The sequence below is a fragment of the Lactuca saligna genome, chromosome 2, assembly GCF_052625555.1.
Source record: "Lactuca saligna cultivar CGN05327 chromosome 2, ASM5262555v1, whole genome shotgun sequence".
NCBI lineage: Eukaryota > Viridiplantae > Streptophyta > Magnoliopsida > Asterales > Asteraceae > Lactuca > Lactuca saligna.
In genome coordinates this window covers 56,192,161-56,209,750 of record NC_136418.1, presented here as the reverse complement: position 1 = coordinate 56,209,750, position 17,590 = coordinate 56,192,161, and the positions used below count along the sequence as shown (strand labels likewise).

At 40.4% G+C, this 17,590-nt stretch overlaps 1 protein-coding gene across 1 annotated transcript; it reads right to left on the bottom strand.

The window, feature by feature from the left end:
* Window positions 1–867: 867 nt before the first annotated feature.
* LOC145030989 (uncharacterized) lies at window positions 868–16,000 on the bottom strand. Its single transcript, XM_078979421.1, has 2 exons — window positions 9,997–16,000; window positions 868–1,052 (listed from the first exon to the last, which is right to left on the bottom strand). The coding sequence occupies exon 1, from the start codon at window positions 15,333–15,335 to the stop codon at window positions 14,187–14,189; it is 1,149 nt and encodes a 382-aa protein (XP_078835547.1). The 5' UTR covers window positions 15,336–16,000; the 3' UTR covers window positions 868–1,052; window positions 9,997–14,186.
* Window positions 16,001–17,590: the final 1,590 nt, after the last annotated feature.

The following is a 17,590-nucleotide window of genomic DNA, read 5'->3' as shown; positions in this document are numbered from 1 at the left end:
TAATATGTAAAAGGATATTTAATTTCTCATTAATAATATTGTTGAAAAATATAAACTAACCTATATTTCGGATATGTTATAAGGTTTTTTTTGGCATAAAAAAGTATTTTTTTTAATTAACATAAATTTATTTTTTAAACCGACAAAAAAGTAGGTGGAAAACACAAAAAGAATATAAAGATACTTTTGGTTTGTGAACAAAACCAATTAGTGAGTCACTGGAAAACACAAGAATTTTAAAAACTTATTTATATTTATTCATTTACTAGAAATTGTGTCATTCCCGGTTCACAGTAGATTTTTTTTTTTTTTGAACAGCGAAATTTATTAAAGAGTGACCAGCGGGTAGCTGGACCACCAAAGAGTACATGGAAACAAAAACGAAAGAAACAGAAAAAAACAAACAAAATTACAAAAGTTAAACTAAAGCGAGAATGAAGAAGATGATGTTAAACATAACAAAAGAGCAAATGAAAACGAAAGGAGAGGGAAGACCAGTAGAATCCGAAAGTCCAATACTTCAAAGACTCAGTCACCAACATCAGTTAGCCAAGAAGGGTAATTACATTCCACCTCAATACTGCGGCAAAAGCATTATCCATAGAGCAAAATGAGGGCAGATCCGATAGCAAACATTAGGTCTTACTATGCGATCTCAGACACAAATATCAGAGATCCAACAAATCGGAAACACTCAACGATCAACACCAATATCTTCCATCCATGGGTATAATCGATCAACAATTTACATTGTTTGTAAATATGAATTTCGTCAAGTTATGACAGCAACCCAATACAAAGGGATTCAATTGACCACCAAAATGATATCCATACTATAAAAAAAAACACTGTAACATCCCAAAAACACAGTCTGAAAATTTCGTTTAATTTAATAATAAAAACCATAGTCGATAAACCTCATATAAAATCATAAGTTATGTATCTCAAAATATAATACAACTGTCAAGTATATCAGAGTATAAACATCCCAGGCTGAACAAATGGTGTGTGCACTGCAATCTTCCCAAGCTCCTCTTTTGAAAACTGAGTACCTGAAACCAAAACTGAAAACCGTAAGCACGAAGCTTAGTGAGCTCCCCCGAACTACCACATACCATACAATAACATATAAAGAATCTACTGGGCCTTGCCCACTGCATCGGACCGAAGTCCGAAAACTAACCAGGGCCTTGCCCTCTGCATCGGACCGAAGTCCGGAAACTGCATCGAACTGGAGTCCGGAACTAACCAGGGCCTTGCCCTCTGCATCGGACCGAAGTCTGGAACTAACTGCATCGGACCGGAGTCCGGAACTAACCAGGGCCTTGCCCTCTGCATCGGACCAAAGTCCGGAAACTGCATCGAACTGGAGTCCGGAACTAACCAGGGCCTTGCCCTCTGCATCGGACCGAAGTCCGGAACTAACTGCATCGGACCGGAGTCCGGAACTAACCAGGGCCTTGCCCTCTACATCGGACCGAAGTCCGAAACTAACTGCATCGGACCGAAGTCCGGAACTGATTGGGACCTTGTCCCCTGCATCGGAACGAAGTCCGGAACTGACTGAACATAACATAGCATAAACATATCAACTAGCATGAATACATATACTGCATACTGCATCGGAACAGAGTCCGAAACACATAACACAAAACATGCTTGAATCACAAAGACATCAAGCACTCTAACTACTGCATCGGACCGAGGTCCGGAACTAACTGAACATAGCATAACATAATCGTAGCATATAATATACACATATACTGCATACTGCATCGGACCATAGTCCGGAACACATAACTCATACCATGTCTGTATCACAAAGACACCAAGCATACTGAACTACTACATCGGACTGAAGTCCGAAACTACTACTAATTAAACGGGCCGGCATTGTGGCCGTAGACCCGTTCCTACCGGAAGGAAACTCACCTCACACTACTGACGTCCCGTAGACACAATCTCATACTGCTGAAGTCCCGCAAACTCAACCTTGGCTGCTGGTTGACAGATTCCCGAACTGTCAACACCAAAATAACACCCAATTAATAATTGGGTTCTAACACATAACTATAAATTCATACTTTGGGTAATTACTACATTACCCCTAGCTTGGCTTACCCAAGCCCATGGCCCAATCCATAGGCCCAAAGTATTACTTAGCATTATTTTATAATATATATATATATATATATATATATATATATATATATATATATATATATATATATATATATTTGATGACTGCTAGCCTTTAACAATAACCCGCCTTGTATAATCAATATAATGAATAAAATCTTCCATATTTCTAATTCGATCATACATTTTAAACATGGTTTTGCCTATAACTCAATAATCAATCATTTTGCCAAAACATTTAACTTTATAACTTTTATCCAAAACTCTTTGAGTACTCTAACTGATTTTATTACAATTAGCTTGGATTGGGCCAAAAGGAATTCCTAATCCATATACATTGCTTAGACTAGCCCAAAATAGGGTCAACCCAATAACTCCATGAAATTAGGCCCAAGCCACGATTGACCTAAGGGAGTATACAGAGGGCCGATAGATGATACATGTGACCTTCATCTTCAATTCACCAAATGTTGACCTTGGCTACCTCTGGCTACGGATTCATCACCAACGATGCTAACTTTCCTCGCCAAAAGTCTGTTACTTCCTCCGGTCATAGAAGTCGGGCCCTGCCCTTGCTCGAGTAGTTCCGTCAAGAGGCTGATTATTGCATCATCCCTTCACCGGAGTTTCAAGACTTCTCATATTCTTCCCTGTATCTCCGTTCTTTGGTCGACGGAACCACCAACCCATCGATTTATCTTTACCAACAAAGTCTAGCATATAACCTGGAAGTCTTAGCTGCCACCGATGATGTCTTCTTCGGAGATTAACTCGCTTCCCAGACCCATCTAAATTATCTTGCTGTTACACTTACAGAAACCATAACTCTAAAAAGAAGGTGTAGAGATATTGGCATACATACCGGTGATGAACTCGGACCAGGCACAACACAGAGGCATCGAGAAATATGGGAAGTGGGTTGCCTTATCAGAAAAATACTAGTCTTGGGGAGAGCTTTAATCACCGATACAAGAGCATCCTTCACTGCAAAATTGCATACACACGGCGCCATGGTCACCGGAGACCTATGACTGTCATCTCCATCTTTAATTTCGCTCAATGGAGATGCGAAACAGTTGTCGGAAGGGTAACTAACTATGCAAAACCCACATATACCCTCTTGGCGGCCATTGCGACTATTCTTCCCAACCCTAATGATTCTAACTATAGGATTATATATATATATGTGTTCGGGAAATGTTGGCTTGGGTTGGAAAACTAGTGGAGAAATCGGTAGTGGCGTCCCCAAAAGAATTCTTTGCTGCTGCGTTTTGCTGAGGAAGAGGGCACACTCTTTTCATTTCGAATTTGGCAGCATAGGTCCTTAGACTTTAGTTCATTGGCGAAAATACCCCCCGCTCTTGATTTCCTTATCATATAAGATTTCTGAAATTACCAATAAACCCTTAAGCCTTCAAATATTTTCAATTTAAGTCCATTAATTACCAAACGCACCTTGACTTCTGTAATTATGACTTTTAACTCCTCAAAACTAATGCCTCGCTCAATTATTATTCCTTTTAGGGCTTTTATACATTTATTTATTTATTTATTTATAAATGGAGTGTTACAACTCTCCCCCACTTAAATTAGATTTCGTCCTCGAAATCATTCCTTATCATACCTTACACGCTAACTACTCAAGTAACATGGCCATAATCCTGGGTACACCCTAGCCTTCTCAGGGTACTTTTGACCAAACATCGCAAAACCCTAAGATATGCAGGCGAACCAATTCCTCGCAACAAGATCACATCTACTTCATCTGAATTCTGCTGTCTCAAGGTGGTCTGAATCCCTAACAGACCACTCTTACTGGGTCATTACTGTCGAATCCAGTCCTCTTACATAGACAACCCGCCACCTTACCAATCCTTCTAGGTTGCCACTAGGAAAATGGAATCACAGATCCTCTTATCCCTGTGATTCACTTATACTTGGCCAAAACTCTGATAATCCTGTTGTAAGTGACTAGCATAACCCAATCTATATGTGGCTCTAACCATACATGAAATCCTCAAATATCATTACTGCTGGAGACCTAAAACTGTCTTAAACACTGATCTGCATGAAACACTAAACTGCTTGAAACATTGAACTGCCTGAACACTGAACTGCTTGAACACTGAACTGCCTGAAACACTGAACTGCCTGAAGCAGTATGCTACCACATGGTTGTTTCCTGACGTCTACCGAGACCTACCTGGTCTCAATTTTCCGCCAATCATCTGAAATATCGGTTTCCAGCCCAACTACAGAGCCAAAGGACTCCCTACTTAGCCGCCTCACACGACTTCTGAACGAAATCCTTCTATGGATCTAGCTGCTACTAGTTAGCTCATCACTGTGGCCCTAACGGCCTTCTGCTCTAACTGATTGGTTCCATGCGTCGAATCCTGACGTCACCAAACCCAACGCTAAACGCGATTGCTACATCACCAATTGTAGCCTTATGTCATAAATGACCTTAAGCAGTCCATTGCTTCCTTGCTCTCATCTCTATAGCGACGCTTCTACAATCTTATCACTGGCTTAACCAGGTATCATCCGTCTGGGAAATTCCGAAATCCAATCTGTGGATTTCCATTTCCTCACTGCTATACCCGAACTGGTGGGTACTACTGACCTTTCCGCGTCCTAACAACGCACTCATGCTATCTACCAACCTAGTGAATGCTACGGTTATACCCGTAGAATCACCACACTCTATCACTGTCTGGCTGCTCGTGAATGCTACGGCTACCCCCGTAGACTTACATTACTTCCCTCACTAACTCGCTGCTGGGGAATGCTGCGGCTATTCCGCAGTCCTGCTACACTCTCCATTCTAACTCTACACCACCTACTAATCTGAAAGCATCCCGTGCCAGACCTTCACTAAATCTGCATCTTGACTTACTCGAATCCTGTCGGCGATCCTCCAACCTGGTTTTTCCGAACCAGCTATCGTCTAACGTGATTACTATGATCATCATGTAGCCTCGCTACACTTCCCGTACTGTCTACCTACTGGTGAATGCTACGGCTATCCCGTAGTCTTACATCCTAACTAATATCACGTCCTGTCGAGAAAATCTTCAACCTGGTTTCCCAAACCAATCATCTACTAATCGCTATTACACGCACTTAATATTGGGGAGTTTCCCAACTCCCAACTCACGCGTTTCTCAATCCGATCAGTCACTCGGACTACTATCCTGCTCAACAAAGTTGCGAACTCATCCCAGCTTCGTACTCTCTTCCGTTCCTGACTATACGAGGGTTCCTCCCCTACTTCGATTCAACTAGCTCCTTACAGTTCACTGTCTGGAAAGGATTCCTGATCCTTCTTACAGTTCACTACTCCTGCTAGAACCACGCTTACCCTTTCTAGTGTTTTCAACACCAGCTAATCCAAAAGATCACCCAACTTCTAAAAAACTTCCGAATAAATCTCCGGTAATAACCCGCTAGACCTAGGAAGCTCCGAATCTCAATTGGAGACCTCGGAATCTCCCACTGCATCATGGCCTCTAACTTGGCCGGATCGACTAGAATATCCTTCTGATTGACGAGGTACCCAAAGAAATTGCACCCCGCGCAACCAGAACTCACGATTAAAGAACCTTGCGAAAATTCTCTTCCTCCTCAAAGTCTCTAGCACCTCTCTCAGGTGTTTCTCGTGCTGCTCCTTAGTCTTGGAATAAACCAATATGACATTGTACTTCCCAATCCCGCAAGTGTTGCACCGAATATGGTCCTGCTGGTCTCTCGAAAGCTAATCTAAAATCTACGGTCTCCTCCCGAGACCCCTCACTATAAGCAACTGATTTGGTTCCCTCTACCAATGTGCTCTAAGTCAATATCCCGCTCTCGAGCTCTAGAAGTCATATCATTCAGGGTCTTGCACCCCGAGATACTCACAATCTCCCTGCTATCCTTCTACAATATGTTCTGATAACTTACCTTCTTCATTTCCTCATCTGCTGCATACTGTGGTACCATATAAGCTCTTTCCCGAGGCTTGGCAGTGATCTCTGCCACAGTCTCAGTCTTCTGGTGGAGATCTAACAACCATTGTGCCAACTGCTGCAACTCAAACTCCTAGGCACACTCTGCCCAGAATTTGGTCTAAAAGTCATCCCATGACCTAGCATTAACCGCATCATCACACAACTCACTACCGACCTCTTCCTATCAATCTCGTGCTCTATCCCTCAGGTGACAGGAAGTAACTCAGATCTTGTCTCCTTTCAAGACAATGTCTGGTACGAAAAGTGTTGGCAACATCTGCCAACCATCTACTGCTAACAACGGGGTCCCTAACCCCCATGACAATCTAAAGCCTCACAAACTCTGAATTCTCGAAACATCAACGTACGGGTTTCTATCATGACTGCTATCTCAGTGCAGAATGCACTCGTCCTCTCATCACAAATCTCTATAATGCCCTCCTTGATCACACTAAGGATCATAGGAGTTTGGTCAATGATATTGCGCGAAATTCTCAGAGGAAATGAACTCCCTCATCTGAACATCAATCAGCCCCGCTCCAGAGTCCGAGCCTGATCCCCTATCGACACCAGAACCACCATCTGGTCTACCACGCAGCGTCACTATACTCGGCAACATGTCATCACTAACATCACAGTACTCATCCAAACTCAAGGGATCTCACACACTACAAGTTCCCTGGATTCATCTCAGCCTTCCTTCATTCGAGTACGGATCCTCTGCTTTCAGTAGTACGGGCCCATACTACCTTCCACATCTATCCGTACTTTCCTCAAGAACTGCCTCGACTCCACCAAGTCACTCTACTGCTACTGATCTCTGCTTCTACCTTCCTAGGCTTTCCCTAGGGAACTTCTGACTCCACCAAAACCAGTCCTCAGCTGCTGAAGGCCTCCTTGTAATGCCAATTAGCCACCACCTGAATGCCATCACATGCAATGAAGCTCGGATAATCCTTCGAGTAAAAGTCTCGTCCCTACAACGGTTAGACTCAAACGAGAGCTGCGCAGTAGGGCCAAATCCAGCACTCTGAGATTATTCAACCCTGATCACATGTGATGTGACGTATTCACCTAATGGCTAACTCCCATCACTCAGAGTCCCACAAAGCACAAAGCAAGCAACATTCGGATAAAGGAAACATACTTAGGCAAAACTGTTCTCATAACAAGAAATTGTACTAGCATACAATGCTAAGCTCATACTATCAGGCATAACCTACACAGGCTATCCTACTACTGTCTACTCAATACTAGCATGAAATTCTCAATAAGTTGGTACACATATAACAGGCACATAAGGCATCCTCCCTGGATCCTTAGCCCTAACTAGCATGCTGTTCTACTGAAACGGAAACTGAAACTGGAACTAAAACTGAAACTGAAACTAATGATCATAATCTTGTATAGGTAATTTGGGAGTACTTACTTGAGCTCGGCTAATTGCATGCACCACACCCTTTTTCTCTTTTCAAAACTCTTTTCGCTTTTTCTAAAACTCTTTTCTTTATAATTTTTCTAAAATTGTTTTCTTTTCTCAAATTCTTTTGTAACCATGGTTTTTCTCTTGAAAACTTTATACCTCTTCCTTAGTTTGAGTTCAGACACACTCGGGAGTGCGCCCGAATCCCTCAAACCAAGGCTCTGATACCAACTTGTAACATCCCAAAAACACAGTCTGAAAATTTCGTTTAATTTAATAATAAAAACCATAGTCGATAAACCTCATATAAAATCATAATTTATATATCTCAAAATATCATACAACTGTTAAGTATATCAGAGTATAAACATCCCAGGCTGAATAAATGGTGTGTGCACTGCAATCTTCCCGAGCTCCTCTTTTGATGACTGCTAGCCTTTAACAATAACCCGCCTTGTATAATCAATATAATGAATAAAATCTTCCATATTTCTAATTCGATCATACATTTTAAACATGGTTTTGCCTATAACTCAATAATCAATCATTTTGCCAAAACATTTAACTTTATAACTTTTATCCAAAACTCTTTGAGTACTCTAACTGATTTTATTACAATTAGCTTGGATTGGGCCAAAAGGAATTCCTAATCCATATACATTGCTTAGACTAGCCCAAAATAGGGTCAACCCAATAACTCCATGAAATTAGGCCCAAGCCACGATTGACCTAAGGGAGTATACAGAGGGTCGATAGATGATACCTGTGACCTTTATCTTCAATTCACCAAATGTTGACCTTGGCTACCTCTGGCTACGGATTCATCACCAACGATGCTAACTTTCCTCGCCAAAAGTCTGTTACTTCCTCCGGTCATAGAAGTCGGGCCCTGCCCTTGCTCGAGTAGTTCCGTTAAGAGGCTGATTATTGCATCATCCCTTCATCGGAGTTTCAATACTTCTCATATTCTTCCCTGTATCTCCGTTCTTTGGTCGACGGAACCACCAACCCATCGATTTATCTTTACCAACAAAGTCTAGCATATAACCTGGAAGTCCTAGCTGCCACCAATGATGTCTTCTTCGGAGATTAACTCGCTTCCCAGACCCATCTAAATTATCTTGCTGTTACACTTACAGAAACCATAACTCTAAAAAGAAGGTGTAGAGATATTGGCATACATACTGGTGATGAACTCGGACCAGGCACAACACAGAGTCATCGAGAAATATGGGAAGTGGGTTGCCTTATCAGAAAAATACTAGTCTTGGGGAGAGCTTTAATCACCGATACAAGAGCATCCTTCATTGCAAAATTGCATACACACGGCGCCTTGGTCACCAGAGACCTATGACTGTCATCTCCATCTTTAATTTCGCTCAATGGAGATGGGAAACAGTTGCCGGAAGGGTAACTAACTATGCAAAACCCACATATACCCTCTTGGCGGCCATTGCGACTATTCTTCCCAACCCTAATGATTCTAACTATAGGATTATATATGTGTGTTCGGGAAATGTTGGCTTGGGTTGGAAAACTAGTGGAGAAATCGGTAGTGGCGTCCCCAAAAGAAGTCTCTGCTGCTGCGTTTTGCTGAGGAAGAGGGCACACTCTTTTCATTTCGAATTTGGCAGCAAAGGTCCTTAGACTTTAGTTCATTGGTGAAAGTACCCCCCGCTCTTGATTTCCTTATCATATAAGATTTCTGAAATTACCAATAAACCCTTAAGCCTTCAAATATTTTCAATTTAAGTCCATTAATTACCAAACGCACCCTGACTTCTGTAATTATGACTTTTAACTCCTCAAAACTAATGTCTCGCTCAATTATTATTCCTTTTAGGGCTTCTATACATTTATTTATTTATTTATTTATAAATGGGGTGTTACAAACACACGCCAACACCAAGTGTAAACCCCTCCCACCCAAACCCAATGAACACAAAAGAACACACCCCAAAGAAATGTTTAAACTGCAGCAAAAGCCTATATTATATCTACCCAATGAACTGATACACACACCAAACTCACACTTGTTGCAGTAAACATAACGCCAAGTGATACCAAGCTTCCCAGCCCCCACCCACCTAACAACCAACTACTGAAGCATGAATGGGAAAGAATTCCATTTTTCCCAGATTACAGAGAATCCTCTGCCTCTATTTTTTATCAAAGCGTTTGCTTTTATTTCATATACAACCTGAACTGGTGATGATATCATCGATTTGAAGATACTTCCATTTCTTGCCTTCTAGATGAACCATAAAGTGGTCATAATTATGCCATGCGTGATTTTCTTTTGTAACGGGGATTGTAAATAAGCATGTGATATAGATAAGAGCTGATCCAGAGAGTTAATCTCATTGACCCTTAATTCACACCAAATCTCCAATAAAGCCCAAATTTCTTTTACCTAGCAACACTGCAAAAATAAATGGGTACCTGTTTCTTCCGCGCTTTCACAAAGAGCACAATGTGTGGAAGGTACAACAATCCCACGTTTAGCTATCTCAACCTTGTAAGGTAAGCGATCGAGCGCCGCATGCCAACCAACAAAATTAATTTTTATAGGGACCAAGTTGTTCCAAAAATGCTTGTATGGTAAGTCCTCACATGAATATGATTCCCAAAGCTGCCGAAGGTAGCGGACCGAGAATGAACCTGAGTTATCAGCCAACCAAATCCACCTATCACTCAAGGAGTTAGGAATTATTTCTTGAAGAATTAAGGTGCAACATGATAGTTCAATTTTCTCAATATCTGATGTTGGTGATCTCTTCCAATCCACGTCCATTCAATTGTGTCACCAAATTTTGTATATCTATCAGAAATTGTACAATGCTTTCTTGATTCCAGCTTGAACAAATCTGGGAAGATATCTTTGAAGACGCCACTCCCTGACCAATCCTCGAACCAGAAAGACGTCATGTTGCCCCGACCCAATTCTTTTTTGAACAACTCATGGAAGTGAATGTTACACACAACAAAGTCTTTGGTAATGCTTACGATGTTTTTCCAAACACCAGTGAATTCCAATCGAACCGGGAAGAGTTTCCAAACCCGCTCAGATTTATGAAGTGCCAGGATTAACTTAGCCCATAGGGATGTCGAATCATCTTTTAATCTCCAAAGCCATTTGCCAAGAAGGGATAAATTAGCTCCTCTGAGGCTGATGACACCAAGACCTCCTTTAGACTTTGGAGTGAGAACTTTATCCCAACTAATCCAACAAATTTTCGATTTTTGGGAGCCATCACCCCATAAAAACCTTCTTCTGATTCCTTCTAATTCATCAATGATCCTGAGAGGGGCTTTAAATAAGGAAAAATAAAAGATTGGCAGACTTCCAAGCACCGATTTTATGAGGGTGTTCCAACCTCCAAAAGATAAAGTTTTGGCTTTCCATGAAGAGAGACAGGATTGGAATCTATCCACCACTGGCTTCTAGTGTTTTATAAGAGACATATTCGCCCCCACTGGTAACCAAAGATAAGTTAAAGGAAAGTTGGCAGACTGACAGTTTAGGATTCAGGAGAAAAATGGGACATCAGAGGCATCCACTCCAACCCCAAAGACTTTACTTTTTGTAAAGTTTACACCAAGCCCAGAAGCCAAGTTAAAACATCGAAGAATCCTTTCAAGGTTTAAGAGATTAATATGAGACCACTCCCCAACAAATAAAGCATCATCCGCATAAAATAAGTGGGATATCGTCGGACCCATATTAGGAGTACAAATACCCTTAAAAATCCCCACATTGCAATGCTTTATACATGACAACATTAAGAGCCTCCATGACAATTACAAATAGAAAAGGAGATAATGGGTCGCCTTGTCTAACACCTTTACTCACCATGAATTCCTTGGTGGGAGCACCATTTACCAAAACTGAGGTTCTTGACGATTGAAGGCAACCCATGATCCATTGGTTCCAACTGATGGGCTATGGACAAACAATTCTATGTGTGCATGCAACCCTAATTTGGATCTATGTTTTCACTATTAGATACACAACATTATGAACACATGGATAAAACCCTAATGTAGCATGTTATTTTCGAAATTCATATATAAGGTTAGATCACATATCTCTTGCTGTTATATTGCAATAACAACTTAAATCTTCAAACCCTTAGTCTTGAAAGCAAGCACCACAAGTGTGGTGCCTCTAATGGCTCACAAACACCACAAGCAATTGGAGAGGCTATAAAGAGAGAAGGGAGGTGGTAGATATCGTCCTTAGATGCTCTAGGGATCAAGTGCACGAAATCCTAAGGCCTTAGGGATCTTTATATAGGGTTGGGATTAGGGTTTCAGTCCTTATCCTTATCCAGTTACTTGCCCACCAAGCAACCACAAGAGAGAAGGGAGGAGGTAGATATCGTCCATCCTTTAACAAGGATAACCATTGCCCTATTTTTCAACTATCACATAATTACAATTCAGCCCCTCTAGTTTAATTAATTACACTTGATCATAAAATTAATTCCTAAATTATTGACCAATATTAATTAAACAAATATGATTTCTCCTTTAATATATTATTCTTATAATATATTAATAAATCATAATAACCTCTTTCTCTATTTATTTCTCCAGTCAAGTTGTTTTGGTGAAGGCAACCCAAAAGAACCATGCACAACCGGGTCAAGTATTTACCAAATATAGTTACGGGCTTAGACACTAATCCAACACCAACGTGGCGGGAAACCTAATTGCTCCATGATAGAGACAAGAAAACACCAATTCAGCGAGTCAAAGGCCTTATTGAAGTCGACTTTAAAAAGCAGTGCCTTCCTGTTTGTCTTCTTCAACCACGATACCAATTCATTGATCATAAGGGGTCCGTCAAGGATATTTCTTCCGGCAATAAATGCATTTTGGGTCTCATCAATCACAAATCCAATGTCAACTTTTAATCTATTTGCAAGGACTTTTGAGATCACTTTATAAATGCAACCGATTAAGTTGATGGGGCAGTAATCAGGCACAATGGGTCACTGGTTTTGGGTATAAGAGTTATGAATGAAGAGTTGCAACCCGGGTTGATAATGCCATATGTGTGAAAATGAGAAAGAATGTCAAGGAAATTTGCTTCAAATGAGGACCAAAATTTTTTGAGGAATTTAAATGAGAAACCATCAGGTCCAAGTGCACGATCATTACCACACTCCCAAACAGCTACTTTGATTTCAGTTGCACTGAAGGGTTCAACCAATAATGATGCGTCAGGTATAGATAAAGTTTTGTTAAAATTGCAAGAAAGGGAGGGTCTGGAGTTCATAGTTTCAGAAAATTTATCCTTGAAGAAAGAAAAAATCTCGTTTTTAATTGCCTCCGGATCAGTTAACCAAACATCATTTATCGAGAGACCATTTATCCTGTTATTTGAGAGATTACGATTGATAATACCATGGAAAAAAACGAGAGTTTTCATCTCCATCAATTGCCCACCGAATTCTAGCTTTTTGTTTGAGGTCCATGCTCCGACGATGCTCCAGTTCGAGTATTTTCCTTTTCCATTCAATACGATTTTTCCAATTCGGCACTGGACAGGGGTCTTGATTCTGCAATTATATTTAAGTCACATACCCACTGTTTGAGTCTCATGATATCCCCTGCTTCATTTTCCTTAACCTGCACCCTCCATGTTTTAACGACTTCTTTTATTTTCCGTAGTTTGGTTGCTAGAGATTTATCCGGAGGCCCGATAAAATGGAAGGATGAGACGGTATCCAAGATTAGCTCAGAGAAACCTAGGTATGATAGCCAACTGTTGAAAAAACAAAAAGGAGAAGGACCAAAGTCAATTGATGTCGTTTGTAAAACCAGAGGGCAGTGATCCGAGTATTCACGAGGCAACGCCGTGAGGGCTGCATTTGGCCACCTGTGCATAAACCTTGGGTTTACGAGTATTCGATCAATTTTACTCAGCTTTTCCCACCATCCGTCATATAGGTGTATTTCCTACCCCCCATGGAATATTCCATCAGATTTGCGATGGATATGAATTCGTTGAACTTTCTTGCACCAAGTTTACAAAAAGTTGAATTAAGTCTTTCCTCCGGGGATCTTACCTCGTTAAAATCCCCCAATAAGATCCAAAGACCATTCAAACTGTTGACTAGAGAAGTGAGATCAGCCCATAGTATGTTTTTTCAGATTGCCCTTGTGGAGCATATACATTGGCGATAATTAAGTCATCTCTACACCCTTGCAAAGAGCCTACAACCACCATGAAATGTTGTCTACGAATAATCGATTTCTGCCTGAAGAGCATCGGGTTCCAAATACAAAAAACTCCCCCGGATTTACCAATTACATCGATTGCAGCAAAGTCAAAAGCCGAGGCGTCCCAAAAATTACGAAATTGGATGAGAGATGAATCCGTGAACTGAGTATCCACTCCATCTTAGGGGTACCTCCAGCACTACGAATGTTAATGGATAAGAAATTCATTGAGGAACTGTGTTGACGCCATTCTCCAATACCAAAGATTTCACTTGATCTTCAAATCCATCCAGATTAAAGCCCAAACAATTGCCAATAACCAAAGTGTCATTTACCTCCACATCTGCCTGATTAAGGATGGGGGGCAGCTGAATCTGGGGTTATGAGGTGATTGTGGTGGTCTAGATGAGGTTGATTGAGAAAAACATGGCATCCATATAGTATCTTTCAATTTGAGGGAGTGTGGTGGTCGGAAAGGGGTTTTGAGAGGGAATTTTTTTTCGAGGTCTTTGATTGGCTTCCGCAAATTTACTGTTTAGAGAATCAGAGGCGGAAACAGATCTATTTAAATCAGGAATGGGGGGAGGATCCGAAATACCAGCCCTGTTTTCCAAGTCGGATGGAGTAGACACCGGATTATCCATGCAACCTGGTGTTTGGTTCCCACTGTTATTTTCCACTAAATGATTCATGTGTTGGTCCCGATCATGTGAATCCAATAAAATATTACCCTCCTTGTTTCCAGTATCACCAAGATAAGTAGGAACATAAGCATTTAAATTGGCATTATTGTCGTCATCAGAGTCAAAACGAGATTCCATGACCACAGACGCCACATCACCCCCCACATGGTCCGAGAGGATCTCCGTCGGCAAAGGTGATGGAGAGTTAAGGAAATTATCACCGGTATGCATTTTGATCGGAGACTCCTCAACACCTTCATCTTCTTCTACATCATCATCAGAGAGATAATTATTGGGTTGGAATTCCCCATCTTCTAGCGATCCCTCATCTTCAGGGTCATTAATATCATCCACAGTATTGCCAAAAAACTTCCTTTCATCCTCATCAGAGAGGGTTTCAGGATCAGAATCAACAAAGTTTGGTACCCTCGGCCATAAGTCTTCACATACAAATATCTTGTATCTGTTTTCCCGCCACATAACATCCACCATTTCTTCAATTCTCTCTAACGAATTGACCAGAACGCACATGCATCCAGCAGACAAATCCATAGTTTCAAGTGGAGAATCCGCATGTGATATGACCCTACCAAAAAGTCCTCCAATCGATTCAAAGCATTGGCTATCCCAAGCATTAAATGGAAGTCCATCTATTTTTAACCAAGCAGCACGTTGATACTCAATATCTTGCCCATTCCATATGTCGAGATAGGTGAACCAATTAGACCAAATGGGTTTACCATTGGCCAAGAAATTATTAGCATCCGTCTCATTCTTGAAGATAACCAAAACCCGTAGGCCACCCAAGAATTTTATAGAAATGTCTGTGACTCCATCCGCCTTTAAACCCACCACCAAGTTGTCCATTTTTTCATATTACATACCTCACCAATTAAGGAACGGTCTTTCCATAACCCATATTGAACGCCAAATTCAGGGGAAATGGTAATCGATTTCAAAGGTTTTGAGTCGTTCGGAGGTTGTGCGAGAAAGGATCCACGAAGGGCATCCTTATAGCATCTACCGCTAGTTCTATTTGAATTGGGATTAAGAGTGTGATTATGTACCTTATGATTAAATCTAGGAACATTCTTAGGGAAGGCGGCACCAATGTTTCTTTCATGCGAGTTCCAGATTCGGTTCCCATTTTTGTCATATTTTGCAACATTAGCCGCAATTTTTGCCCCATCAATCTTCACCGAGTTAAGATTATCCACCAACCGATTATAGTCTTTGACTTTCAGAAACCGAATGAAAGCAAAAAAAATTCCCCACCTTGTCTTTCTGTTGTGGGATGTACGCATCTAACATGTGACCGAAGGATTTGAATATCTTCCATAATAGGTTACTTGTGCAACCCTCAGGGAGATTAGAGATGAAGATTGTGGTTTCCTGGGCTACCCCCTTATCCGATGATCGATTCCGGCGATGTGTGACCTTTTGCCAGCCGCCGATGTCCCCAGGAGGTTTTGGACGGTTCATCTTACGCACAAGATGATTACTAAAATGACCGAATTGAGAGAGGTGGTTCACAGTAGATGAAAGCAAAATGTTTGTTTCATATTCCACACAAATGAAAAGTACTATTATTAACCGTTTTATCGTTTTGTGTGTATTGTTTTGGGTGGACCAAACTTGCCGACATAGGAAATGTAAATAGCAAACTTGCAAATTTTCTTTAAATTAATGAGACAATTTTTATAATTTTCTTAAACATACGGACCGATTCAGTAAAAAAATACACAGTTAGATTTTCTATAAATTACAAGGGAAATTTTTGTAATTTATTTTTTACATCGGAGCCAAACCTTCCAACATACAAATATCGTAAACATATGGACTGTTGTATGAACTAAATCTAACAAAATGTAAAATCTTTGTTGCATTAACTAAATCTGCCAAAATGTAAAACTTTTGTGTCATAACTCCAAAATTGAAAAACATTTACTGTTCATTACCGCTTTGCTTTTTATTATATATAGAGTAACTAGGTAAAAACTTGTGGAACCCATAGATGTTAATTTTAAATAGAATTTAAAATTTAATTATGTAATAAAATAATATATCACTAATTTAGAAAACTTATGAATTGTAATATTGTAATTTTTATTAACTTTTTAAATTGTGTAAGTATTTAATTACACAAATGCTTACGTGCACCACATGCTCAAGATTTTCTTCTGGCTATCCCTATAGATGAGTTTGGTCAACACATGTCTCCCGTGGAGTATCGTACTATTCTCAAATATCGACTCATGATTCCCATTTTCCCAGCTGACGAGATATGTTCTGTGTGTCGCAAGGCATGTTTGGACTCTTTGGAGAGCATACAGTTCACTGTAAAGAACTATCGGGGTTCAAATACAGGAACGATATGGTTAGGGATGTTTTGTTTGACATATTTAAGCGTGCCGGTGTTTCCGCTAAGAAAGAGACACCTGTTAATTTATTGACTGACCCGACAGAAGGAAGGTCAACCCTCAGACCGGCTGTCATTTTAATTTTTGGATGGGTCGGAGGGAAACACGTATGTGTGGATCTTACCGGGGTATCCCCTCTCGTGGGCCTGAGGACTGGGGATTTCACAGCAGGACATGCTGCTTTAAAAGCAGCCACAGACAAAGTCACCAAACATGAGAGATCGTGCATGGAAAATCAACACGTGTTCATACCATTTACATTTGATACGCTTGGTTTCCTCGCACCGGATGCGGTAGAGCTTCTTAAAAGAGTACAACGAATCATGCATAGTAATGTTATATCCCCTAGATCTTCGGATATAGTCTTTAAAAGAATTAGCTTTACCATTCAAAAAGGCTTAGCGACACAGCTTGTTGCCCATTTGTCATCTCACTCATTGTACGATAACAATTAAAATACAACACATGAGTAATTAGATCAAAATAATAAATCAAAAGTCAAATAATTATGTTAGTTATTCATAGATGTATACAGTCGAAACCACGGGTGAAATAAAAAAAAATCATAATTCGAAATTGTAATGAATACTTAAATATTTGTAAAAAAATTATTAATTTTCAAAAATAAAAGTTTGTCCGTAAGTTTATAATTTTATTCTAAAATAAATATATACACTGTTTTAAATTTCCATTCACATTTTA